The sequence below is a fragment of the Crocodylus porosus genome, unplaced genomic scaffold (assembly GCF_001723895.1).
Source record: "Crocodylus porosus isolate Cpor-Errol unplaced genomic scaffold, CroPor_comp1, whole genome shotgun sequence".
NCBI lineage: Eukaryota > Metazoa > Chordata > Crocodylia > Crocodylidae > Crocodylus > Crocodylus porosus.
In genome coordinates, this window is record NW_017728907.1 from 59,012,675 (window position 1) to 59,040,293 (window position 27,619).

At 42.0% G+C, this 27,619-nt stretch overlaps 1 protein-coding gene across 1 annotated transcript in view; it reads right to left on the reverse strand.

The window, feature by feature from the left end:
• Positions 1-296: 296 nt before the first annotated feature.
• TM2D1 (TM2 domain containing 1) overlaps positions 297-27,619 on the reverse strand; it is a 33,083-nt gene continuing 5,760 nt past the window's right edge. Inside the window, exons 2-5 of the mRNA XM_019530642.1 lie at positions 24,936-25,027; positions 14,788-14,861; positions 11,703-11,821; positions 297-1,943 (exon numbers count right to left, since the gene is read on the reverse strand). Of these exons, the coding sequence (XP_019386187.1) occupies positions 11,711-11,821; positions 14,788-14,861; positions 24,936-25,027 (277 nt within the window). The 3' untranslated portion in view covers positions 297-1,943; positions 11,703-11,710. The remainder of the gene's footprint in view (positions 1,944-11,702; positions 11,822-14,787; positions 14,862-24,935; positions 25,028-27,619) is intronic.

The following is a 27,619-nucleotide window of genomic DNA, read 5'->3' on the forward strand; positions in this document are numbered from 1 at the left end:
GTCTGGAACAGTCTGCCAGCGGAGGTGGTTCAAGCACCTACATTGAACACCTTCAAGAGTAAATTGGATGCTTATCTTTCTGGGATCCTATGCCCCCAGCTGACTTCCTGCCCTTTGGGCGGGGGGCTGGACTCGATGATCTTCTGAGGTCCCTTCCAGCCCTAATGCCTATGAAATGTCTATGAAAGCAAATCTTTAAAAAAACTCCAAAACTTAAGAAATGCAGTAAATGGACATTAATCACTAGGCAGGCATAATCAGGTTTTAAGACGACTTGGCCCCTACCGGCACTTTGGCATGTGAATAGCTTTACTCCTGAGAAAAATCCCACTAAAGTTACTTTACTACATGTGCTTACAAGAGCTGGCCTATATTGTGCCGCAGCTAAATGGCCACTGCAGAATTATTTTGCTCTGAAGGGCACTTGAGAATTATGATATTGTTACCTGACGCAAATCATCTTCTTGTATCCCAAAAACATGTAGGTGGCCAAAGATCCATTTTTCAGTCTTCTCACCCTGGCTGCTGTCTATTATGGTGACATCATAAATCACAGACGAGCAGTTATCACCAAAGATGGGCCTGCTAAAACCATGGAGCCAGTATCATCCCATGGGACAAAGCTCATTGGCCGAGTGACACATCTAGCAACCGCAAATCCAGACTCAGAACACTAGTCCATCCCTACTCCTATTTCAGCACTTGCACAATGGGCTTATTTTAAATGAATGCTGCAATAAAAATGCCAAGTAGATAGCGACATATCCATAGATATGCAATTCAGTGTAACAAGGTAATTTAGTTAGCTGCTTGGAACAACTAAAATGTTTCCCCATTTAACTTAATGCACACACAAGCCCCCAAATATAGAGCTAAAGACAAGTTTAACATTCTCCTCAAGCTCATCTTAAACAGGACTGAAAAAGACCTCCAAGAGACATGGTTAATGCAAGATGATTTAACTCTGGAGGTGGGAAGAAAGCAGAACTGGAAAACAGGGTAGATGTCCATGCTGCATTTCACGAAGTAGCAAGAGAGAAGAAATTCTACAAACCTTTCATTCTGAATGTAGAAGAGGGACAGTGATGTAACTGTTCCCAGGGAACAATATTCTTATTTTGTAGAAGGAGGTGAGCCAAGATACTTAAGCTCTAGAGAACCTTTAACACAGGAAGCTATTTATCATAACAAGCTTGGTTGATACTGCCCCCATACTGAACCAATTAGATTAGCCTATTTCGTCATACTTCATAACTTGGGATGATAGGTTTCCAAGCATGGTACAGTGCAGTAATTGAATTTTGATCAAACACACATGGCCCATAACCCAGTATGTGAAACTTTCAGAACAGTTCACAGCTTTTAAATATCCAGTCAACATGTTGCCAAAAGTACAGGATGTACTTGATGCAAGTGGGAGGGGGGAGGAGAGAGGGGGAGACGGAGTCCAAGCCGTAACTTTGTACAGCTGTTAAACAAACATTTTTTTGTTCTTATTCTGTTCCTACTCTAGCTTAAGAGCTAAGGAGGAAGACTGTGAATGTCAAGTAAGCCACTTCTCTCCCCAACTCCCACTTAGCTCCTAACATTTTGAGATTACCAACATGCTTTTAAATTCACAATAGTGTATCAGATACCAGCAACAGTGCTCGTTACCATGACATTCACTGCTTCTAATCACGTAACAAAATAACTTGGAAGTGGCACTCATTGTCCTCTTAATACAGCCACAGTGGATGACATGTCATGGAATGGTAGCCCTATAATAAGGACTCCCCCTTTTCCACAGACAGGTATTGTTTCCCCATGCAGTCCACAGGGTCTAGCAGTCCTGTTCTCTTTGGGCTATAGGACAGTCAGTCAGTTCCTTAGCAGACAGTGGTCTCCCATTACAGGTTTTCAGGACTCTTTCCTCAGTCAACATAGGGGATTTGAAGTGAATTCTATGGAAGGAAAACAGAAAATATTAACAATTTCAATTCCTTGCTTTACATATCCAGTCAGGAGCAAAACGCTTGGCATAAGCCTCCAAAGCCTTCCAAATTTAAACAGCAAAATGCACTTGGTTTGTTAGTTTAAAAAATAACGTCTGATGATGCAAATTAAAGCTGCAATTTGGCCTAAAACTAGCCCAAGCCAGGGTCAAACCCATGCCAGTGTTTAACAGAGCACTATTTCCTCAACCTACTAGTATCAGTAGTACTACATGACCAGAACCTCTTGTTCGGTGTTGCATACTCTGACCTGCAGGACAGCCTGAGCCGCTTCAATTCCCTGTTTCAAACAATTACATACAACTGAAAAAGGACACCATGTAACTAAAGGAAGGTTTCAACTAGTCCACATACCCCAAAAGGTGGGGACTGCAGTTATGGGCTTCCAAAGAGAATGTGATCTTGTATTTTATTCCAGTACCTCTAACTTCACTCTATGGGTCACCTGCCTTGGAGACTTCTTGCACCTTTTCAGAGCACAGCCGAGTCAAAGAAACAGTTACAGGTTCCAAGGGAACAAACGGTACTTTCCAGATTTAACAAACTCATTTGGGCTTGCTGTTGAGTATATTTAAAAAAATACATCACCATGGAAGAAGATCTACTAAATCCAGAAAGAGGGGATAAGGATTACTGTTGTAATTTGTTTAAGAAAAAAGACTAATATTTGGTTAAGATGAAAAAGACTAATATAAGAGGTTACAGAGAAGATGGGGCAAGAACTTGTCGCGCACGAACTAGGTCCAAGCTTCAGCTCAAGGCAAGGTTAAAAACAGGCCTGTTTATAAGCCTCTTAAAAGCGAGGATTTATATAGCAATTACAGTAATGGAAACTGATCTTTATAATTCTTACAGAGTCTACAAACCTGCTGTGTCATATGTATCTGCAGAGGCTGCTAACTGCAGTGCTCTCTACAAGAAATACAGTCTTGAAAGCCAGCCATTCTAACATATAAAGGCCGAATCAACAGTGTGGGCATATCCAAGATCCAGTGAGGCACAAGGGCTAAGGCATCAGAAACCCTTGAAAGAGCTATAAACATTTTTCCTTTTAAGATGGACAGATGTAGTGTAACTATTGTCTTTTAAGAAATTGCGTGGAAAAAAATCAGGCTTGCACAGAATGCAGGGAAACTGAATTCAGAAGAAATTTTATCAACTCAGTTCCTTCACTTTGTGACAACCTCAGGTCTAGTTGATAAGTAACAAGAACATCCTGTTCTGGTGTGGAATCACCTACACAGTATGTGTTGTTCAAGAAATAACACGAGTGCTAAGTCTATGCCTACATAGGCCTAGAAATTCAGGTGTGGGGTTTGGCTCCACCTACAGGAAGCAGGAGGCAAAAAAGAGAAATGATGGTCTTCTACTCTAGCTCCTTAACTTTAAACACCTGCAACCAGGCTTGTCTGCAGTCATCTTGCCAAGGCTCCAAGTCTCCTCACCTTATTTATTTAAATACAAAAGGATATCATTAGTAGATGCTAAGTCATCTCTAAGGGTTTTTTTAAATAGTTCTACAAGAGTCCAACTCAACAGCCAAAATTAGAGAACTGGTGGGAGAAGGTCCAAGAGCAGCATAAGTAAGTATCAGCTGTAGCAAATACAAATAAAAGGGTAAAATGTAAGAAAATATTTTAAATGAAAGGTAGCCACCTGCACAGGACACTGGCAGGACTGCACTTGGACTATTACGGACCTTCCAGGTATTCTAATATCTGGCAAAGTTCTCGGACTATTACAAAGGAAAAAAAGGCTGGATTATGTTTTGGAAGAACCAGATAGAAAACCATAATAAAAACTGGCATAAGACAGGGGCAGAGAGGACTATTTCAGGCTTAAAAAAAAAGCTTCAAGTTGAGCATTTGCTTTGCTGGATCTGGTTCTATAGTATACAGCCATGTCATTAATGACAGTCTTAAGATAACAAAGGTAAGGTTGCACATGAAACCTTGCCTTTGGCATTTCCCCAACTGGGTGCTTAAAAATGTAACGTTATTGGAAAATGATGTTGAGAACAGTGACAGAAAATGCAGATCAAGTGGCAGGAATGACCACTGATGCAGAAATGGTCTATACACCTAATGAATAATAAAAATTAGAAAATAAAACAAAATCAGAAGAGATGGAACATGTAAAAAGACTGAATACAGAACTGGGTGAGCAAATGTAAGCCAATATACTCTGAGGAACAAAGAAAATGGTTGTTGATGGGTTGACAAGAGACGTCCTCCAAAAACAACAACAACAACAACAACAACAAAACCCCTCTAATGGAGCATTTCAAATGCAAAGACCTTCCTGTGGAGCTGAAGAGGTTTATTGGCAGGCCTACAATAATGCATCTTTTGGAAGCTTAATAAAACCAAAGATCTTTAAGGTTTTGTCAGGTACTGAAATCAAGCAGAGGGGATACCTCCATGTATTAAGGGGGAGAGACAAAGAAAAAGCACCGGAAACAAAAAAAAAAAAATGTTGTCAGGGGATATTACTTTTGGTGTTGCTACAATTGAAATGCAAGGAAAATAGGCAGAATTTGTTTTCTAAAATGCTTCTGAAACAGTTTTCCTTAAAAATGTAATATGGGTATAAAATGACGGTGAGACGTACAGGTTGACATGCATAACTAATGTAGCTACCTACTACGTGCACAAGAGAACTCTTAAACACACCACAATGCATTCATATTTTTATATATAAACAATTAAGCTATATACATCTACTCCGTCTTGTACAAGTTAAGGTACAGTGTCCCAGTGAGAACCCTTGAGGTTTTTTTATCGTTACGTACTCTAATATTTAAAACAGAGAGCATCAGATAATGGCAGCATTTATGGAAAGTAAATGATCCTGTGGCTAGTGCACTGGACTGGGACCTGGAAGGATCTGGGTTGAGTTCTTTACTGCCACAAACTCCTCTGATATCTTCAGCATATTTGGAAACATTTTTAAGGGTTAGGCCCTAAATACTTTTTAAACACTGACCCTTGCTTGCTATCTCTGCCTAAGTTCCCTATTTTGCAGCTACAAGGGTAATCTTATTAATATATCTACAATGGTTCAAACATACACTGATGTGCCAATATAACAGACAAAAAGTATGTTTAGAGAAGGGATCTGGAGCCCAAGAGGGACAATACGGGAATGTGAAAGCGTAAAAGGGGAAAAGTGTGAAGAGGGGAAAAATATCTGAAAAGCTTGTTGGAACAGTGAAGATTGTTTTGTCATCTCATTCTTGGCTGTAACATCAAAACCCCAACTAGGCGAGAGAGCATATGAAATGGGGACAAAAATTATACAATCAATCCACACTTTGTAGCAGATTTATTTAGGGGACAAGGAGCGAGGATTGGAAATACCTGAGGTATAGAGACAAAAAGATTGCTCGTTTACTTTAACTGTCAACACAACGTATACCTATAACAGCCAATGCTCTTCTCTGTGAACACTCTCCGTTTGGCGGTGGTGATGCATGTAAAAACATTTTAAAGAAATCAATCACTATCAGATCAAATTTTAATCTAACTTGAGTTTTCACACAAAAAATACTACTTAATCTCTTTGGTTATATCATATCCATAAAATATTTCTCGTTTGCATAGCAGATTTGCAACCTCTAAGTTAAAAAAAAAAATCAGACTAAATCACAGGATTTAATAATTATGAGACTTTAGAAAAAAAACATAGTTTCTGAGCTCTTATGGGAAAATGCCCAGTTTTGTATATGGACATTTTAGGATACAAATCTGCCATGTACAAAAGAAAGACAAGGTTAGGGGTAGGTTTATTAGGTATGTGATTAGATGAATGAAGATTAAACTGACAAGTACTTTTTGGCCTCTTTTGCACTTATGTGAAACAGAAAGTACACTGGACATACCAAGTATTGCAGAACAGCACGGTGTTTCCTTAAAACATATGCAATAAATAAGTAGGAAAACATAAGGAATGAATTTGCCTTATGCATCCAATATACTGGTTACAGCTTGATCAGTTAAAAGTAAGACTGTGTTCCACGGTGTTTTCTGCAAACTTAATTTAGGCTGAAAGGAAACTAAATAGCTTAAATAATACTAATTTTCTATCAGTTTGCGGACACTTCATTAGCACTTCAAGGAAACACTGGTAAAGGAATACTGATGTCATTTTGAAAGTTATATTCAAGAAAACCCTACCTACTTTATTGAACAGTTTAAGAGTTTATGCTAAAGACAAGGTAATGTAGGTTTTAAATTTTAAAAAATCCTAATAGAAAAATTTTAAAAGTGTATAAAAAGTGAAAGGAATGTTTCAACTGGTTATTTTGAGGGTGCTCAGCCTCCAAGATTGCAGGCCAAATGCAGCCTTCAGAGCCATCACATCTGGCTGTGGGGCTCCCCACAGGTTGGGAAATTTAGTAGCAAGGGAGCAGTGGCCATTTAACATGGCCATCCTCTGTCCATTAAATTCCCAAACCTCAAGCCCCTCACAGCTGATCCACGTTGGGTCATAGCCCCTATGCCCCACCCCTCCCCTCCCCTCCTCAGGGCTGGGCCATATCCCTAACCCCCCCACCCGGGTAGGGGCATACCCCCTCCCCTGCAGGGCAGGGCTGCCCCTGACACTGCTCTGTGCAGCCAGATAGTGCCTGCTGTGTCCACCCCAGGTACGAAATTGGGACCACTGTCTAGATCCAGCCCATAGATGGACCAGGAACTGCTTATCAGGTTCACTAGGGAAAAAGGTTGACCACCACTGGACTAAGTGGTAAGAAGCAGAAGTGCACCGATACATCGGTCCTATATTGGATCGGCACTGATATAGGGAAAAGTATTGGAAATTGACTATTTTTGCCTGACATGGCCAATAATGTGGCTGATAAATGTCCCGTGCATGTGCGCAGCCTGGCAGCTTGGACAGCAGCATTGGCTGGCAAGTCTGTTGTGCGGGAATGGTGGGGAGAGGCATGGGTGGGGGCACAGGGTAAGGCCCCCTGTGGCAAGGAAGGGAGTGGGCCAGAGGCAGGCGCTGATCAGCTGGGGCGGGTGCAGAACAGCTGCGAGCAGCTCACCTGGTGGGGGGGGTGTGGGGGGGGCAGCTCCTGCCACTGCATGCACCCTGGAAGAGCATGGGAGGCATATGCCCCAAGATCTGCGTGCAGGGTGGGGCAGGCTGGGACTGGGGGTTGCACCAGGTTCTTCCCAGCAGGGATATTAGATTAGGTTCAGCACTGGGTTTAGCTGCACTCGGAGCATCTGGCAGCACTTCTGGGATGGGAGCTACAGTGAATTTTGGGGTGGCTGCAGCCCACGCCTCCTGGAGCCCCCTCCCAATGCCATCGCTACTGCCTGTCCCAAGTGGAGCCCGGCCCAGCCCTCCCACCAGGAAGATCTCTGCATCGTTCCAGACCCAGCCTGCCCTACCCCATGTGCAAATCCAGGGGCACACCCCCCCTTGCCCTACTGCGGTATGTTTAGCATCAGGAGCCCCCTTCCCTGCCCTGTGAATAAGCCACTTGTGGCTCTATCCTGTGCCCACCCCACCCCAGGCTAAGCAGTGCTTGCCCCTGCCCCACTCCCTCCATCACCACAGGGGCCTCAATCTATCCTCCCCCACACTCCTTCCCACCCCAGCACCAGACTTACCCACCTGATGCTGGTCTCCAAGCTGCCCAGCTGCATATTTGAATCAGATAAGTATAAGCTGATACACCCTCCTTAAAAATCGGTCATTGGTATCAGCCCCAAAAATGTCTAGCAGTGCACCCCTAGTGAAAAGATACTGTCTATTTAAACATCAACACTATCTCCTGGTGATCCCCAAATATTAACGAAAGTATATACATCTTGGACAGCACAAAATACTTTATCAGGTCTCCATTTTAAAAAAGGACCAAGGATATTATTGAATAGTTTACATAATTTTTACCCTCTAGTAACATAAGTGGTACAAAAAATTCTTACTCCTGACATTCTGTACCATTAAACATAAAGCACCTATGTCTTTTTCAAAGATAATTATAGGGAAGATGGTAAAAAGATGTTTAATTTTAGAATTCATTTCGGAAAAAATGTTTGCTTTGCAAGATTCAAGTCAAGAAAAATATACAGGTTCTAGTCCAATTTCAATGCCCGATGTCACTTTTCACTGTTGAATTCAGGTACTTCATTTATGGTTTGTTTTTGTTAAACAACCCCTTGTCAGCTGCTAATCAGCTGTGCTAAAGAGTGGCCTACATTTTGCAAGCACTACTGAAGATTGTCATTGATCTCTACAGAAAAAGACCTTCATAGTAGCAGGGTTGCAGTACAAAATAAATCAACACAGAATTTGGGCCCATCCTTGTGGGTTTTTTTTAAACAAAATGAGAAAAATACAATTTCCAGGTCTTTAAAAAACCCTTATCACTTCATAACTGTTGCAGAGGCCTTGCATCTTGGAAAAGGTGACGCATAATTGACACTTAAGCTACCATGGGTGAAATCCTGGCCCCACTGATGATGTCAAACTTTCAAAATTCAATAGACATAGGCTGTCATCCCAGATGTCTTGTCAACCCCCAAACTCACTTTTATCCCAGTAAAAAATTCTAAATTACACTGACAGACAAAAAACATTGACGGTGCAAATTTTAAGCATCTGTATACCCGAGACGTGGCATAACAAGGCAAACAAAGGCCAGTGATTTTCATAGATGAGGATAGCAAAGAACATGTCCTTAAAGTCTACAGATCCCATCCACTGGGGGCCACCGAATAGTTTCCATCAGTGCAGGCATAGATGGGACCGCAGCCATCAGATGGCTGTTGGCATTCAAAGCCCTAAAATCAACAGTCAATCCCCATTTGGTTTACATACCAGCCACACCAGGTTGTTACACAGGGAAGAAGTTTGAGTGATGGTTCCATCTTCTAGCTGTCGGGTTTATAATGTCTTGAATGGATTGCGTTGCCTCGGGGGAGGAAGGGGACAATATTGAGGTCGGTGTACCCCCTTCATGGCTGGCAGGGTGAGCGGGGTCATGGAACATCAGGCTACTGCCATCATCACATCTTTCTGCTCATCTTCCTGAACCGTGGCACATCCAAACTGCCAGGTTTCCTGCTTAAGGATAGATCGCTGCCCCTGAAACACGTTTAGTCCCAGTAGGTTCAGCCCCTCCCGGAGCATGACAGTAGCTGCTGTTACTATGGAGCTGTTAGGCAAGGTGAAAGTGGGCTGGACCAAATGTCCTGGTTGTCTGGCACCTCCAACTCCTACTACCTGGTAGGGAGTTCCCCGTGCCCCTTTCCATTCTGCACAGTCCAAAACACGTAGCTGGGCAACAATGTCTAGCAGCATAATAATTGACTTTTTCCTTCCATTTAGACAAATCTTCATAGGTACTTGAATTAAGGGGCCAATATTATTCTGCGTTACTGGTCCCCGATCCTCTACTGCCCTCATGATGGCCCCTTGCTCGGGGGGGGGTTGGGTCTCCTACTGCTGGAGGTGGGGAGGGAAGCTCTATCTTCTTCCCTCTCCCGTCCTCGCAGTGTTTGGCCCAGAACCCTTGCAGGACCAGGGTGGGCAGCTCATCAATTTGCCCTTTATTGAACCCTGCTGCCAGTAACTCCCTCCGCATCTGTGCCTGAAGGGTTTTAGATTTTCCATTCCCCACTTTCCTGGACTTGCGGGGCCCTGCTGCGTCATTTTTCTCAGGGGCCACTGCCATGGCCTTGGCAGTTTTTATTAATTTGGGAAGACCCGGCTTCAGCAAGATGGGCAGAAGCTGTACCAACCGCCAGATTGCATTTCTTACTGGATGAGTTACTAACTCTTGTTGCAAGGCCAGCAGAGCTGAAGTGCATTCCGTTGGGGCTCGCCGGCAGAACTTCCTCCACATGCCTTCTGTCACTAGCTCTTCATCTAGAGTGTGCCTCCAGTTCCCTGCTTGACTGATTTTAGTTAAGGCTAGTTGATACAGACAGTGGATAGCTTCCTCTAAGTTAGCCCATGCCCGTGGGGGTGGGTTAAGCTCTTCTTCTTCCATGTTACCATAACCCGCAGCAGCCGCCTGTATTGCAGCAGAAAACAGAGTAACATTGTGGTCCTGCCCAACCCACTGACCCAACAGGATTGAGGCGGAGAACCAACTGTGCCATCTCAGTGCGACTTGCAGATACTGCCGAGGCCCCTTCACCATACATTCGAACTAACCAGCCTATTATTTGCTCCCCTGGTTTAGCCTTATGTTGTTTTTGTAATTCTTGGATTTCTGTGCGAGTAAAGGAATGTGTCTCTGTCTGGAGATTGCGCCCTTGTGGCCCTGCACAGGTCACCACTATGGGAAGGTTTGGGCTAACTTGCCTCCTACATTCTCTTGGGCCAGTGGAGCATAAGGAGGTAGGATCTCACAGGCTTCTTCTGTAAGCCTCACATACTCATCATCTCCTGGCTTAGTTACTGCAATTTCATCATACAGATCCTCACTCTCTGGGTCATCCCACAGCTCAGTTTTTAGAATTAGGCCATAAAGACATGTTGGACCTTTTCAGGGGAAGGTTTAACTGATCGTGCCACTTGCACCTTCTGTTCGAGGGAGGTGATGCCCATGTGACTAGTATCTTTCCCTCCCGACGCTCTAGTATCTTTAGTCAGTCTTGAGCTGCTCTAGCAGCTGCACATGCCATACTACTTTTCTTCCCTTAATTCCCTCAAGCTGGGTCACTTGGTCTTTTAAGGATTGGTTCCCTTGATGGAGTAAAGGCAAATTTATTATAGCTTACACATGCACACAACAGTTAACAGAAAGAAAAATGTGATAAGAAGATAATGCAGTATTAAAGAGCTAATAGTAAACAGATAACAACAGATAGATCAATTCTGTCACAGGCTAGCTGGGCACTGCGAGGGTATTAGCCACTGGGCTGTTCAAAACAACAGACAGACAGACATGGGTTGGCAACTGATCAATAGTCCCTCAATGCCAGGTACGCGTCAAGTGATTCCAGCGAAGTCAGGTGTCCCCGATAGACACTGTCAGAGGGATTACCAGGGAAGGTCCCTTGATCAGGATCCGATCCTCACTCATACTGGGAGTCCAGGGTCTGGGTGTGCAACAGAAATGACTGTTCTGTTCCCTCCTTCCTGTTGGTTACTTGATACACATGCTTTTTATACCTAGTCTTATGCTAATCTGTTGGCTTTAGAGCTACTCACAATGTTACCCTATAGCTGTTACCCTATAGGATTGAAAGGTGTTAAAAATATCAAAAAAGATTACTACCTACACTCAGGTTTATCCAATAAGCAAATTACAATGCAGCACCTTTAGATTTTAAATTGACATTGCTCCGCCTACGCCCCAATCCCTTTTAGGTTTCATTTGAATATGATTTCTTGGGATGTGCTTTCCTGGAATGTGTTGGATGTGCCGGGCAGTTGGATCCAGTTTTTATCATCAAAGCTGAACCCTGAGCAGAAACCGTTAGGTCAGCTAATCTTGCAGCTACAGCTTTGCCTATTGGCCCAGTCAGTTCCACAAACAGTTAATTTTATCATTTTTGTTAAACTTATGACAGACAAGTTACGTTTGCGGTTTACAAACTTACAAGCTTTATGTTAACTATTATTACCTGTTTAGGCTTAATACCAAATGCCTCTAAGCAGCACATATTTATTAATTATTAATCCCTCTGGTTCTGGCCGTCACAGTGTGCATATAGAGAGACTGGGAGAGAAACTTACTGCCAGGCTTAGGGATATGTCTGCATTTTTCTGAAGGTTCCATTGGTAATACTCAGCCTGGTAAGCCGTGCTCCATAGTAATCTATAATATAACTAGAGCCATCAGAAGGTCCAACAATCTAGAAAAGAGAAAAGTATTTTCGATATGAATTAAACATAAATATGTTTTTGTGCTACTGTCTTAATTACTGTTAGCTTGTCCATCATAAAATTAGTCATGCTGAATCAGTAAAATATAAAGGGGACTCATCTTAGAGTTATGCCTGCAGATGAACCATTTTAGTAAGCACTTTTTTTTTGAAGGAATACTTCCCTAGGATTTCTGCTCAAACAACAAATGGCACCAGGGAACGAGCTGCTAGACTTCAACTGTAGGAGGAACCAGTCAGGATTCAAGTCATAGAAGGTAGTCCTAGAAGATTTTGCTGACAGAAGGTATCTAGACAACTCCATTTCAGTGAAAAGGTAGAGTGGGGATAAGGGAGAGACTGGGAAGATGGTACTAACTTGGAAATGCTACTCTAGTAAGGAATAGGAGGGTTGTTTTCCTGGGACTTCTCTGCTTTTTAAAAAAAAAAGCCAAAAAACTATATGGAAACTGCCCTCAGCCGTGCCTGCAGGTGATGGGAGGAAAGGTTCCTGGTGTAAGGTAGGGATCTGAAAGTATATATATTTTAAGACTAAAATACTACAAAACTATTTGCATGAACATAATATTACATACTTGCACATCCCAAGTTCTATACAACTGTCCCAAAGATTCAAGTTTTTCAACAATCTAGACTGAAGGGTCTCAACTGCAACACTGCTCTGAGACTGGTTCCTTATTGTTCCAAGAATAATAGTGGTACCAAATGATAACTGAATTTCATGTCATGAACCTTTTCAGGAGGGAGGAGGACACCATCTTCCCTTGAACCATAAATGTCTAGAAATAGGAATATTAGTCTACAGGGAGGTGGCATACTCTATTGTATAGGGGGGAAAACTGGGGGTCAAGAGACTATTACAAGAAGTGGTACAATTTAGACAAGTTGTTTCACTTTTCTACGCCTGATGAACTTGGATTCCATGATGCAGGACACTGGATAAGAATCGGAATTAAAGTGGAATAGGGCCAGGACTGTCAAGTCCCTTACTGGCTGTCTTCCAGGCATGATGGAAAGCCATTAATTCTACTGCTTTTGTTAAGACTGTTCAGGCATTTTAAAATTTTTGCACCTGCTATTCCCGTTGTCATTTCCCTTCGCTCTTTATTCAGAATAGATCTTCTGCCGAAGAGAAGTTTCCCTGGGTCAGTGGGGGTTAACTTTTTGGGCAGGCATGACACACAGAAGAATGTAAAAATACATGTTCTACAGAATAAAGGCAAGCTATTCGTGTCATAACCATCACTGTTAGCAGACTTAGAACAGGCTACGTAACTGGATGAAGATGTATGTCTTTACAGAGTAGCAAAGAAAATTTATGAATTGCACAACAAAAAAAGCTGAAGTCTCTTGTTTGTCCAGGGTCAAGAGACAGTAACATCCTTGTTTGCTTCCTTCCTACAGTCCAGGATTTTGTCCTTGAGAGACTGGCAATTTCTTTGCCCTAACAGTTTTTAACAAAATGCAAAACGTTGATGGCCAAGTAAGCAAAATACAAAATTGGAAAAACAAACAAACAAACACAAAAAGCTGTATTCAAACATTCAGGACATGGATATTATCCCAAAATAGAGGAACTCATCTTTGTGAGGCACAAGCTGTCACTCCAAAATGAAACCATAATTTTTCAGTCACACTTCTTTCCCCCAAAATAAAGTGGCAGCACGCCCTCATCCATGACTCCTCCCACCTTAAATCATGGGGTAAGCTGACAGATGGATCAAGTGTAAACTTAAAAATGGAGAACGGGAATTTTATTAAGTTCAGAATAGTAGATGCAGTACATCATCTGTAAGTGCACCACAGTGGAACACACACAAAGCTTGTATGTTATGCCTGACAAGATATTTTAGGAGGGTCAAGAACACTAACTAAGCTGGCTCCCAGACTCAGTTCAAATTGACAGTTGCATTCATAAAGCATTATTTACAAAAGTACAGCTTCTTTTCACTTTGGGGAAATGAAGCAGGAAGCAAAAGTACAGCTGATACAGACACAGAGCAAAGTACCCAGACTAAGATTGTTGAAACATCAAACACTGCTTTGCTCAAAAAACTGCTGGATATTTTAATATATTTTAGTAATAAAATTATGCATGGCATCTGACACTTTCTAGTTTGTGAAGCAAACAAAGTTGGATTACTGAAATTTTACCATATACCTGGAAAATCAGCATCTTCGCTTTCTCCTCTTTTCTGGTTCCCAACACCCTAGTATGTCTACACAAAACAATAGTAACTGGAACCCCTGACTTCTGCAGCACCATTAATCAGCATGTCAGTGACTGATTAACAAAGATAAAATTTTAATCTGTAGCTGTTGGGAGAGAAGTTAAATTTAAAAGTAGCGGAGTGAATTTAGAGCACAGGCTCCACTGTCTTTAAACAGGACTCTGTTCTAAAAGTCATTCAGATACCATCCTAGGCCATCAGGTTCGTCAGTGCAGTCTTTTTGCATGCACTTGCAGATGTTTCCCAAGTGCAGTATTAAGCCAATGACCTTAAATACCAACAGTCATAAAATCCTGGGGTATCTGACACCTCACATGACTAAGCCAAATACTTACATTGGGAAATTAAATTTTGCCTAATGTTCTTCAGCTGGTTGTAAACGTGTTGGTTTTTGTTCCGTGGTTACAAAGTATTGTTTTTGTGGTGAAAAAGCTTCAAACTTATACCTAAAAGGTAGTTGCACTGCAGTAGTTGGAACAAATATCCAGTCCATATTTTTTTTAAACTTCAAATCTGTAAACCTCTACGTTCATGTCTTCTTCAATGTAAGATTATAAACATAACTGAGATGTAAGTATATAGATTTTAACGCAAAAAGATTAAGAAAAGTCTTTTTGACAGGTGACTGGCCACCTTTTGGACTAAACTGGACCTTTTCTTATGTAGAAAAGAATGGGTTTTCTCAATTTGAAGGCATCAACTTACCTGCATGGAAATAAGAATGAAATCAATTAGGCTTCCAATTCCACAAAAACCTACAGTGCAAAACTTTAGCAAACCTAAAAAAGAAAAGATTTCATTTCAACGTTGGAAAGTTCTCTATCATTTAGAAGACTTTACAGTTTCTAAACAGTTAGCATTTCCCCGACTCCCACTCCACCCCAAAAAAAGACTTGATTTATCATAACTAAAATTAATTCAAATCTTTAATAATTAGATAGTCTTCGCTTATGCCACCTTTGAAGAAGCTGACTTAATTATATTAGTTAAATTTAGCAGGCATGAATTATTACAATCATCTTAAATTGTTGAGATTTTTTCCTTATGTACTAGTCTTAGTTCACATAAAGAACACAGGAATCTTCATGCAATTAAGCTGCAAGACTTATTAATGTCAAACTTTCTGTTGTTTGAAACCACATTACATATTAATTGCGTTACATGCTGGGTTTGGATACCATTTCTAATCGATACAAAAGTAACCTAGGTGCTCTTTACGTCCTCCTCCTAATTACCCCCCTGCTTCCCTCCAACTAAATTTTTGGATATTTGTCCAAATTCCACTAGGACATGACTAAAGTGACTAACAAACGATTCCTTCATTGAGAGTTTTCCATAGAATATGGGGCAGAAATACATTTTAGATAAAATTTAAGACCAAATGATCTGTTTCAATGCTTTTAAATAAAACAGCTCCAGTTGAAAAGATGACCTAGAAGTTTCAGGCTCCCAAGACACTGGGACATTCAAAGGGAAGTTTACTTAAGAAAAGGGTTGCAAAGATGTTTCCTCTCTAACCAGGTCAAGGTAATAGCAGGATATACTGCATAATGCTCTCAACAGGGAGCTTATGTTTATACCTATCCATACAGCACGTGGCATCCTTCTAATGTGATACAAATAAACACTGACAATACACTTCTTTCCATATATTTTACATGGGAAACAACAGAAAAAAATGGAGATTTAATAGTAAGTTCATGCCAAGAGAAACAGAAATACCAACTGTAGGATAAGCAATAAGACATGCAGGCTGTATTATTTGCAAAAAATATAAAGGTATATAAACATTGTTCCTAATGGCTGATCTGTGAAACTTGTAGCAGCCTGTCATACACAGTTTGACAGCAGCACTGGCTTTGAAGTCACAAACAGCTAATGCAACAAATCTCAGCACCAGGATAAATTCAGAGACAATATTAACATATCACACGCCAACTTCTTTGCTAAATACAAGAGTACCTACTTGTCTCCACATCTAGAAAATTCTCTACACAGATTTTTTATGGCAGATTATTTCACCAGCTCACCAAGTGCTAAACACATTTGAGTATTTGAGAGACCCAACAAAAGCCCTTTTACCACACTAACAATATAGTGACCACAGCTGAGATGGTAGCTCTGTGTTTGTAAGCATTTTACCTGTGCGACTGGCTGCAGAGCTAATGTGGATTGTATCATTTCAGTTGTGGTACAGGCTGTATAAAACACTGTTACTGAGTCAAAGTTTTGTTTTGGGGGAGTGTAGAGAAAGTTAATGGAAGGAACTGAAATTCAAGAAACTTTGACTAAGTAAGTGAAAGAATACAGAGTGAAAAAAATTTTAGTGGTCCTACCCACAGTAAATGGGTTATTTAAATTTAGAGTTAGATTACATTGTGAACCCTGCAAAATAAATCAACTTGTTCACTTGTATGCATTAGTTTGGATGTACCAGTGCTCCCCTTATGAACAGCAGAAGCAAGCAGATGTCTACAAGAGCATTTTTTCACCATGTTTCTGCAAAATTTCTTGATTTCTACTTCTGTCAGGCAATAGATGACCCAAAAATAAATTGCTTACTGACAAGTAAACCATTTTACTGATTTTTTTTTCTCTCTCTTTTTTTTTTTTTTTAAAGATAAAACCTGTTCATAGTTTCATAGATGTTAGGGTCGGAAGGGACCTAAGTAGACCATCAAGTCCGACGCCCTGCCCTGGATAGGAAAGAATACTGGGCTCATGACCCCAGCTAGGTAACTGTCTAGCCTCCTCTTAAAGACCCCCAAGGTAGGAGCCAGCACCACTTCCCTTGGAAGTTGGTTCCAAATCTTAGCTGCCCTGACTGTGAAATAGTGTCTTCTAATGTCCAGCCTGAACCTACTCTCAAACAACTTACGGCCGTTATTCCTTGTTACTCCGGGAGGTGCTCGGGTGTACGGGGTCTCTCCCATTCCCCACTGGTCCCCCCGGTAAGTTTGTAGACGGCCACCAGGTCCCCTCTCAGCCTACTCCTGTGAACAGTGAATAGGTTAAGGTCCAGTAGCCTCTCCTCATAGGGCCTGCCCTGCTGTCCCCGGATTATGCAAGTGGCCCTCCTCTGGATCCTCTCCATGCTGTCCACATCCCTCTTGAAGTGCGGTGCCCAGAACTGGACGCAGTACTCCAGCTGCGGCCTGACCAGTGCCACATAGAGGGGGAGAAGCACCTCCTTGGCCCAGCTTGTGATCCATCTGTGGATCCATGACAAGGTGCGGTTGACCTTACTAATCGTGTCCTCACATTGGCGGCCCATATTAATTTTGGAATTGATTATGACTCCAAGATCTCTTTCCGCCACTGTGCTTTCAAGAAGGGAGCTCCCCAGCCTGTAGGTATGCTGCTGGTTCTTACTGCCCAAGTGCAGCACCCTGCACTTGTCAGTATTGAATCCCATCCTATTCTCATTCGCCCACCTCTATAACCTTTCCAGGTCCAGCTGTATCCTGTCCCTCCCTTCTAGTGTGCCCACCTCGCCCCAGATCTTGGTGTCATCAGCAAATTTGAACAGGGTGCTTTTCACCCCCTTGTCTAGTCACTAATAGAGAGATTAAACAGTGTGGGCCCAAGGACCGAGCCCTGGGGGACCCCACTCCCCACATCCCTCCAGGTCGAATATGACCCATCCACCACCACTCTCTGGGTGTGGCCCCTCAGCCAATTTGCAACCCATCTGACTGTAGGCACCAATGCTACAGTCAACTAGCTTTTTAATGAGAATGGGGTGGGAGACAGTGTCGAAGGCCTTCCTGAAGTCCAGAAAGACTACATCCACGGTGACACCTGCATCCAATGATTTTGTCACCTGATCGTAGAAGGCAATCAGGTTGGTCTGACAGGACCTGCCCTTAATGAACCCAAACACAGTAATCTTCAATCTATTCTGAATATCAAAGATGTTTTTGGTAACAATAACAGAAAATCAAAGAATCCAGTTCATTCACTGATCAAACTTGAAATTTTGTACAGAAACAGCTCTAAGTTCCAAAAATATAGAGATCTGAACCTTTATTCATTAAAGCAAAAAACCCCAACCCAGCCTCATAAAAACAAATCCATCTTAAGTAAGGGAAAATATCAGAGTTGGAGTGTGGGCTGTTGCACTGGAGCTCAAAATTTTGAATTAGTGTTCATTTTTAATGCTATATGAAGCATTTGAATGGGATATTTTGGGGGTTCTTAGAACTCTGGAAGATTCAAGATACTTGTGGAATAGACATAATGCTATAGTGTCTGACTGTGGTGTTTGTCATAAATTATACCATTACACCAAAGAAGGGGTAGGGGGGCCAGGGAGAGGAAGGGAAAGGATGTGTGTGCATGTGACTATATGTTATTTTGAACAGCGATCAGCAACCTATGGCCCATGGGCCACATCTAGTCCATGGATGTGGGGGTTCTGGCAGCAGTCACTTCCCCTATGCCAGCAGGGAAAAGTGGCACAGCAGGTAGGTCCTACCACCCAGCCTCCTACCTGCTGACCCAAACTAGGCCCATCTGGTCTGCAGCCCTAAAAGTTGCCAACCACTGTTTTTGAATGTCTTTAAAAGAAAAAAAAAAAAAAGGAAAAGACTGAAATAGCAAATTAGCACACAGTCCTTAACATGAGAAGGAAGGATTACTTATTTGAAGCTGCATGTTAATGTTGTTAGACCAACAAGCTTCCAGAAAAATATGAGCATATGAAAAGGTATCCACAGGTTTAACATTCATAGAAAGTGCCATACTGAGCAGATAAATCAAATATCTTTACTTACAGGCAACCTCCATTTCTAGAGGATGGCTAACTTCCTGAGCAGTAAGGCCTGTATATCCTACATTTTAAAAATCCTCTCTGTGATAACTGTCTCTACTATCCATGTATCAGATTCTTGCCCTCCTGGCCTTAATGGCATTTTGCTGAAAGAAATTCCAGAGCATAACTGTGCATCATATACGTATTTACCAGTTTTAAGTCCGCTGCCTTTCAGTTTCATTGACTGTCCCTTAATCCATGTTTTCAGAGCAGTGGCGCACCAACACCACCATTAGTATGTTTGAAATACTTACTAGGCATGGAACATGTCCCATGTTAAGCATAATTTTTTTCACCTTGCAGAGGGTAACTAAGAGCACTGAGCCTTTAGTGACTCAGAAAAGGCAAGATTATTAATTGGGACTAAAAGTCTGGACTATATGATGTGTCCTTCCTACTACATCATCTTGAGATGGGATGGAGTGTACACTCAGCAAGTCTGCAGATGATGCCAAGCTGGGGGAGGTGGTGGATACACTGGAGGGTAGAGCTACGGTTCAGAGAAACCTTGATGAATTAGAGGATTGAACCAAAAGAAATCTCATGATGTTCAATAACTACAAGGGCAAAGTCCTGCACTTAGAACAGAGCAATTCCACACACTGGTACAGGCTGACTGGCTAAGCAGCAGCTCTGCAGAAGAGGACCTGGGAGTTACAGTGGACAATCAGCTAAATATGAGGCAACAGGGTAGTCTTGTTGCCAAGAAGGCTAATAGCATACAGAGCTGTATTCGTAGGGGCACTGCCAGCAGATCAAGGGAAGTGATTATTCCCCTCTTTTCAACACTACTGAGGCAAAATCTGGAGTACTGTGCCCAGTTTTGGGACCCTCACTACAGAAAGGATATAGACAAATTGGAGAGATTCCAGCGGATGGCAACAAAAGTGGTTCGGGAACTGGGGCACATGACTTTTGAGGAGAGGTAGATGGAACTGGCCTTATTCAGTCTGGTGAAGAGAAGACAGAGAAGATTTAATAGCATCCCTTAACTACCTGAAGGGTTGTTCCAAAGAGGATGGAGCTGGACTGTTCTCAGTGGAAGCAGACAACAGAACAAGGAGCAACGGTTTCAGGTTGCAGCAAGGGAAGTTTAGGTTAGATATTAGGAAAAGCTTTATCGCTGGGAGGGTAGTAAAGCACTGGAACAGGTTACCCAGAGAGGCTGTGGAATCTCCATCCTTGGAGGTTTTTAAGACCTGCCTAGACATAGCCTTGGCTGGGATGATAATTGGGGCTGGTCCTGCTCTGAGCAGGCCGTTGGACTAGATCTCCTGAGTTTCCTTCCAACCCTTATTTTCTCTGATTCTATCAGGAACTAATAAGTGGTTGTGCAGTCAGTAACTATTTTTTTTAGACCCAAGTTAGAAGTCTAAATATTGTAGTACTTATGACAATGATTCAGTTTTCAGTAAGTCATGGAAAAAGAGTTTCTGAACTATTAAGGCTTAGGGTGGCTCAAGTTGGTTGGTTATTGTTTGTTTTTTTAAATAGCCAAGTAGATGACTTCCCCATTTCAAACATGGTTCAAACACAAATTGAGATGCCAGTGTGAGAGAGCTTGGTAGTCTCCTCACAGAAAACCTCACAAACTAACATTATTTAGTGCAGTGGGCTCCTCTTGAGAGCAGACAAACCAAGATAAAAATTGCTGAGAAACAAAGGGTAAGAGTGGTGCATCAGTGGAGTGGTGTTGGGTGCTTTTTGCAAAGCCTGGCTAAAGTTAGGGCAATTGCTCCTCCACCTTTGAGGATTACATTTACCAAGTGAAAAAGTAGTATTTTAAGTGAAACTTTTACCTACTAACTTAACAACAGGAGACTTATCTTGCAACATCCTATTTTGATAATTTCTTGAAGCAAGAGAAACTGGTTTAAAGTCAAGCCTTTGTACAGTCCAAAGTGCCCTTGTTGAAAAATAGGTATCTGATGACGAGGAGACTACAAGCTCTCTCTCACTGACATCCCAATTTGTGTTTGAACCATGTTTGAAATGGGGAAGTCATCTACTTGTCTATTTAAAAAAAAAACAAACAACCAACCAACTTGTGCCAGCCTAAGCCTTAATAGTTCAGAATCTCTTTTTCCATGACTTTATTGAAAACTGAATCATTGTCATAAATACAATATTTAGACTTCTAACTTAGGTTTAAAAAATAGTTATTGACTGCACAACCACTTATTAGTTCCTGATAGAATCAGAGAAAATAAGGGTTGGAAGGAAACTCAGGAGATCTAGTATGTAGAAATGATGAATGTGGTAGACTTGCTCCAGCTTTCAAAAAGCAGTGCAAAAATGCCTTTAAGAAACAGTAGGCCAAAACCACATTTATGAAGAAGTAAAAACATTACTCCTTCCTAATGTTAGGTGAGTTGATGAATGAATGTTTTCCACTTTCAAAACATGAACAGGATACACAGGCTGTAAATCAGGGGTGTCAAAGATCTGGCCTGCAGTGTGGCCTCTGTTATGTATCGGACCGGTATGCTGTATGCAACACACATTGACCCAGCTCAGTGCGCTGCATGCAGAGCCCATCTGGCACAGACTTCACACAGCATGGGACCTGGACCCAGTGTACTATACAGTGTGCGAGGCCAGTCTTGGCTACATGCTTTATGATGTACAACCCCTTCACGCTGGATCTAAGTCTGGTCCAGATCAGGCCCAAAAACCAGCCTCGCACACTGGAGCCAGCCCACAGGGCTGAACCAATGCAGGTGCCCCATGCAGCATGCCCACCAGACCAGCTTGTACACTGTGCGTGGCACCCGTCCGGAACCAGCCCATGTACCAAGCAAGGGCCAAGGTCAGTGCATGCTACATGCAGTGCACAGGGCTAGAGGCAGCATGTATGCTAAAAGCAGCACATGGGGCCAGTCCAAGGCGCACACTGCATGTGGCATCAAACTGGCTCTGCATGCTGGCTCTGGCATGTGAGGTAGGCCTATGGACCTGATCCAGGCCCCAAACCAGTCCACGCTCTTAAAAAAGGGTGATTTCTTTCCACAGTTAAGGAAGCCTGTTGTTTACAAGTCATCTCTTAAAAATAACCTCTGAGGTTTCAGATAGTTCCATTTGTTAGCCATAGTGCAGGTGTGTCAAGCAATAAATTTTGACAATGAGATACAAAATTAATTTATCCATTTTTCTTTCTGCTTCACTGTTCTCCACCAATTTAAGTGCAAGAAATACAGACGTTAAGCCTTCTGTATGAAAAGCCTTTAACACAAGTGTCTGAAACCTAAAAATATTGCACATTCTTATTCTAAGTCCAACAGATAAAAAGGAAACAACTTGAAGCATTGGTACCATGGAAAATGGACATCTTGAGTTATCAACTGATTCCAAAAAAGGAATCTTAGAGGATTTAATCTTTTTATGCAACAGATGGGAAAATAAGTATGCTAATTATAGAATCTCAGAAAAGAGACCACAGATGTTAACACAGAACTCTCCATAAGGACAGAGAACATTATTAGAAAAACAAGACTTTGCGTTTAAGAGGCAGATGAAGTGGCACTAGTATACTTAGCTTCTCCACCAATTACATCATATTATCTAGAGTTAAACATAAGCGAACAATTCTTTAATATATGAGACAGTAGTTCTAACATAATAGGATGCCTGGATACCTTAGAAACCAAAGTCACCTTCTTCACCCTGTGGATCAAATCCTGAAAATGCTATTTAGCATAGTTATTACCTTGTGTAACTTCATTATAGTCCCAGCTTCAAAAGAATCACCAAAGATAGCAAGCACTGCCCCAGGAAGAACCAGGATTAGATCCCTTGGTACTTATTGTAAAACTTACTTATTTTGTGCTAGAAAAAATTAAGACCTGATCATGTAGATTCACCAATCAACATTTCACTTTCACTATACAAGTGAAGAACAAAAACTTCAAACTGCCTTGAATATTGTAAGAGAAGCTTGAATCAATTGTAAATTAAAAATATAAACTATAAGCTGGGGCATAATAAACTGAAATTACCTGAAAGAAACTCTTAAAAGTTAAATTAATCATGACACTAATTTAAGAAAGTCTAGAGTTTTATCCAAAGACAATTATTTAAATTCTTGGTAAAGATAAAAACACAATAAATATTCAGTTGCATATTACAAATCTTCACAAAAGAAAATAATTAAGTCAATAATATAGCTTGATAAAAAGCAGTATCTGAAAGTGATTAGAGTTAATATACTAATTCAGAAAATTACATACAAAGAACAGCTAACAAACAGTAGAATCTATCAAGCCTGTTAATTGCAGATTAACAGTTATCATTCAGACATTAAACGCTGTTTTTAAAAAAATTTTAAATAGGTATTTAGATAAGATATTGCTATAGTTACAGATGAACCTCCTTTTGGTATTTAAAGTCAGTTGTCAGGTCCACCCCACTCAAACCAGGCCCTAGGCTATAATATTCTGGGTTTGAATTGTCCCCATCCACCAGGCTGAACTGGGTTTGGCATCTGTGGTGTTCTTTTTGGGGCTTTGTGACCACTAGTATTCAGACCAAAAGCCATCTTAAAATCAATGCTGTGTTTATTTTAAGAGTAAGAACAAAGGATTTAGCGAAATAAGTATTTTAAAACAGTCTGCATTTATCCGTTACCTAATGACCTGCCCTCTGGGGTGGTGGCTTAAGCATGTTCGAAGTAGTTAAGCAACTCAGCAGGTGCTTTTGTATCGATCTGGCCTCCCCAGATAAGTTTATTTTAAATCAGTCTCTCTTTTCCTACTGCAAGGAAAACCATCCCAAAATTAAACCAATACCTTCACCCAGTAAACATCTCAATAACCACACAGTATTCACTAAATTACAGAACATCACAATTCAGTCAAAAATATCTTCCTACACTGCATATCTTTTAGTTTAAGTATTATATTTTATAAACTATAATGGTAAAATAGTTATTGTACAATGGACTTTATATGGTATACAATTCAACTGTTTACTACAGAAGTCGGTCAGTTTAGGATCCTATTGGAATGTCTGATTTCACATCTACTTTTTTTTATATATATATATATATACACACACACACACACACACACACACACACACACATATATATACATACACACACATATATAAAGAGAACATGTAGAATTTTAAAAACTTATTTGAACTATCTGGCCAGAAATCGACAGATATTACCCAAATGAGTGACAAGATTATAATTCAGCGATAGGATAAACCAGTTCAAATCTTATATTAATATTAAATACAGCTTCTCTTATTAGATCTCAGAGTTTCATAACCATTTGAGGTTCAGAAAAATGAAGCAATTTGCCCAAGGAAATGGTACCAAATCAAATTTGCTGACATGCCCCTCTAGTTAACCACAGTACCTCTTTGTTGCTGCTTGCTTTAGAAGGAGTTATACTCACTTAAAAAGGGGCTGTCCCACTGAGGGGTTAATAGGCAACCCTTGGACTCCCCTACCCTTATTCCTCTAGCTGTAGTAGCAGCTGGGTCTCAGGGCTCCCCCTTCTTCCCTTGGCTTCTGCTGCATACCCCTGCCCTGGGGGAGAGCACAGTACAAAATGATGTGGAGCAGCCCACAGTGTTGGGGGAGCTAGTAGCTTGGAGCACCCTCATGGTGCAATGCCACGCAGGAGCCCACAGGGAGAGGAAGGGGAGGCAGGGTGCGGTGGAAGGAGCACTCACCCATACAGTGCAACGATGGAGGAGTCTGGGTGTGCAGTCTTGGGGGTCATGGTACATCTTACTGCTGCCCTTGCAGTGTAAGGCCCCTACTGGTGTGGCCTTTAGGACATGCGGTCCCTAGCTTCTTTGAAATTGGAAAGCCCTGACTTAAAATAACAATCTGTTTGACCCTGTGTCCATTTAAATGGCTAACACGCTGACACCAGGAAGCAGATCTATATACTGCTTTGCTTTTGAAGTGAAGTAAAAAATACACTTGTAAGTTTGAATACAGTGACAGGCCAGTACTTCAGACATAAGTATATATGTAAATTGCAATTTAAAAATTTAAAAGCAAATCCAGAAAAAACAAGCTTACCTAAAGCAGGATAGCCTAGATAAAATCTGTCTGCTCCCAGCCACCCAAGAAATAAAGACAAAGCAACTGCCACTTTATACGAGTATCCATTTCTGCCAAGAAACAAGAAAGAAAAGCCATAGTTGAAACAAGATATTAATCTGTGTATTTTCTGAGTAATTTAATTAGAAATTATGTACTATTGCCAGTTTCTGTTTATGCAAGATGAAATTTGTGTTGTTTAGTTTAACAATTTTAGTTTACTTCCAAAAGTTAACATAGAAACTTCAACATAGCAATACTATCCATGTACATGTCCACTCTAACACAGAGCCCTTCCTGCCATGAGTGCCACCCCACATCTTGCTGACGGTGGAGGGACGGAGCAGGAAAGGGCCAGGTCCAGGCAACGGGCTCCGTTCAGCCCCGCTCCCCGAGTGACCTGGCAGCTGCAGCTTTTTGCTGTGCCAGGAACTGTGGCTGGAGGGAAGGGGGGGGGGGTGAGCCCCCTGCTGCAAGGGCCCTCCCCACAGTTTGCTGGCTTGTGAGGGTCACCCTGAGTCCACACAGGGCTTTCACCTGCCACCCCCTTGGGCCCCAATTCCCAGTGCAGCAAAATGTGAGGCTAAGCTGCTGCTGTAAAGAAACTGGGACAGGGGAAAGAACTCCCCTGCCGCAAGGGCTCTCACAGCTTGCTATCCGGGGTCTTTGGGGAGGTAGGACGGGCTGAGCTGGGTCCCTGTGGTGGGGGACCCTTCCCCCCTGCCCAAGCTTCTTGACAGTAGCAGTCAGCAACTGCAGGAGGGGCAGCCTGGATAGGCAATTCCTTGCACTGCAAACGGGGCCAAGTGGAAGGAGCCTCCCCCTCAAGACCCCAGCTAGCAGACTATAGCAGAGACCCTGCAGTGGGGGGGTTCCCTTTCCCCTTGCCCTCTGCCCCTGCCCACTGCTGACCATCACCAGCTGGCGGGGGAGGAGGGATGCAGCACAGTTCTCCTGCAGCCTCCTGGGAGGCACGTGGGAGCACCTCCTGCCTAGTGACCTTGGCCAGTGCAGGCAGGCACTGAGCTCCCTCCACCGACCAGCACATCTGTTTGGTTGCAACGTGCTCTAACTTACAGCACTTTTAAGTAAAGTATGACTGTGAGAGCACCTTCCGCCAGGGGCTTTCTGTACTTAGCCAGTATTCGCAGTTAGTGCACACAACAGGTCTTTACCCCCTCTTCTGAGGTGGTCAAGAAAGTGCTAATTACTGTTGGGATCTGTGGTATGCACATCCTGATGCTGGCACCTTTCAGGCACTACTGACCTACGCCTAGGGACCTACTGAAATTGTGATTTCATGGATTTTCCAAAACCTGCATTGCCTGCACAATCCAGGGGGAGGAGGAAGGGAGAAGGGGGACAAAAAAAATGTATAGAAAATAAAATGTTAGCTCCCCAGAAGGAGCCAGCAGTCTTAAGGGTGCTGCAGCAGCCCACCAGGGAAGGGGGAGGTTGGGGTGCTGGCAAGATGGCTGCCAACCCCACCTCTTGCTGCTGATTGGCTCTGAGGGCTGTCTGTCATGGGGCCCCACCCACAAAATGGCTGCCAGGCCCTGGGTTCTGCCCCCAAAACTAGAGGTAATCGCCTCAAATTTGGTAGGTCCCTACCTATGCTCAGCGCTAAATCAGTGACCTAAGGACAAATGGCTACAAATGCTATTAACAATCCTAAAGCCACTGGTGGATGCACTTGGGAGCAGTTACCCATAGAAAGGAGGAACAGACCAGAGTGAAACTAGAACTGTAAAAGTGTGCACCAATCCACTATTCTGATGTTGACACTTGGCAATGCATCCAATTAGTGAAAATGGCCAAAACAAGCCCTTAGATAACAGCTGAATAAAATGATTTCTCAAAGGCGGCAGACATGTAGGAATCCAAACCCCTGCAATAAAGCATTTCTTATGCCAAACAGAGATTTACAATTTTGCTTATTATCTGGATTTATTGACTTTAAAACCTAATGGCGACATTAAGTGATTAAACTGCGACTGTTACTTCAGTGCTATTCTGTGTATAAATACTATGGAACAAACTGGGCCTTCCTGAGCACAGTGAAAAATAACAAATCATTGTCTTGAAAACAGTTTCCTTTCAGTAGTGAAGAATGCTAATGGCTTCATTTAAAAAGCTAAGATAAAACCTCTAGTTATGTTAATCAATTTGAAGTGTCAACAACCAAACAGACACTAATGCACAAAGGCAATTTCAATATAAAAGTTTGCATGTAGGAACACAAAATTACCTCCATGTTAATACCCATTCCAGATGGGTCCATTGGCCTAATGAATTCGCAGCTTCTATGTAATTTAATATTTTGAAAGAGAGCATAAACCCTTAAGACTACAGGTATATAAGCAGGTAATACCACTAGTACCACATAAGAACGAAATGGGAGGTAAGAGGAGGAGGAATATTTGCTACAAAATGGAAACATGTTAATGCCATAGGAAATGTTACATTTTTCCTTCTTTTAGTCTTACTCATTTCTTCAAGTAAAAAAAATGCAAGACTATAACACTATTAAGCTGCTCTTCCTAATGGTTTTCTGTAAATATCATATTTACTCAAATCCAAGAGTTTTTCTCCATTCAACACAGGGGGGAAAAGCCCCTTGCCTTGGATTAGTGTGATCTTTTCACAGAAATGGAAAAGTGAAA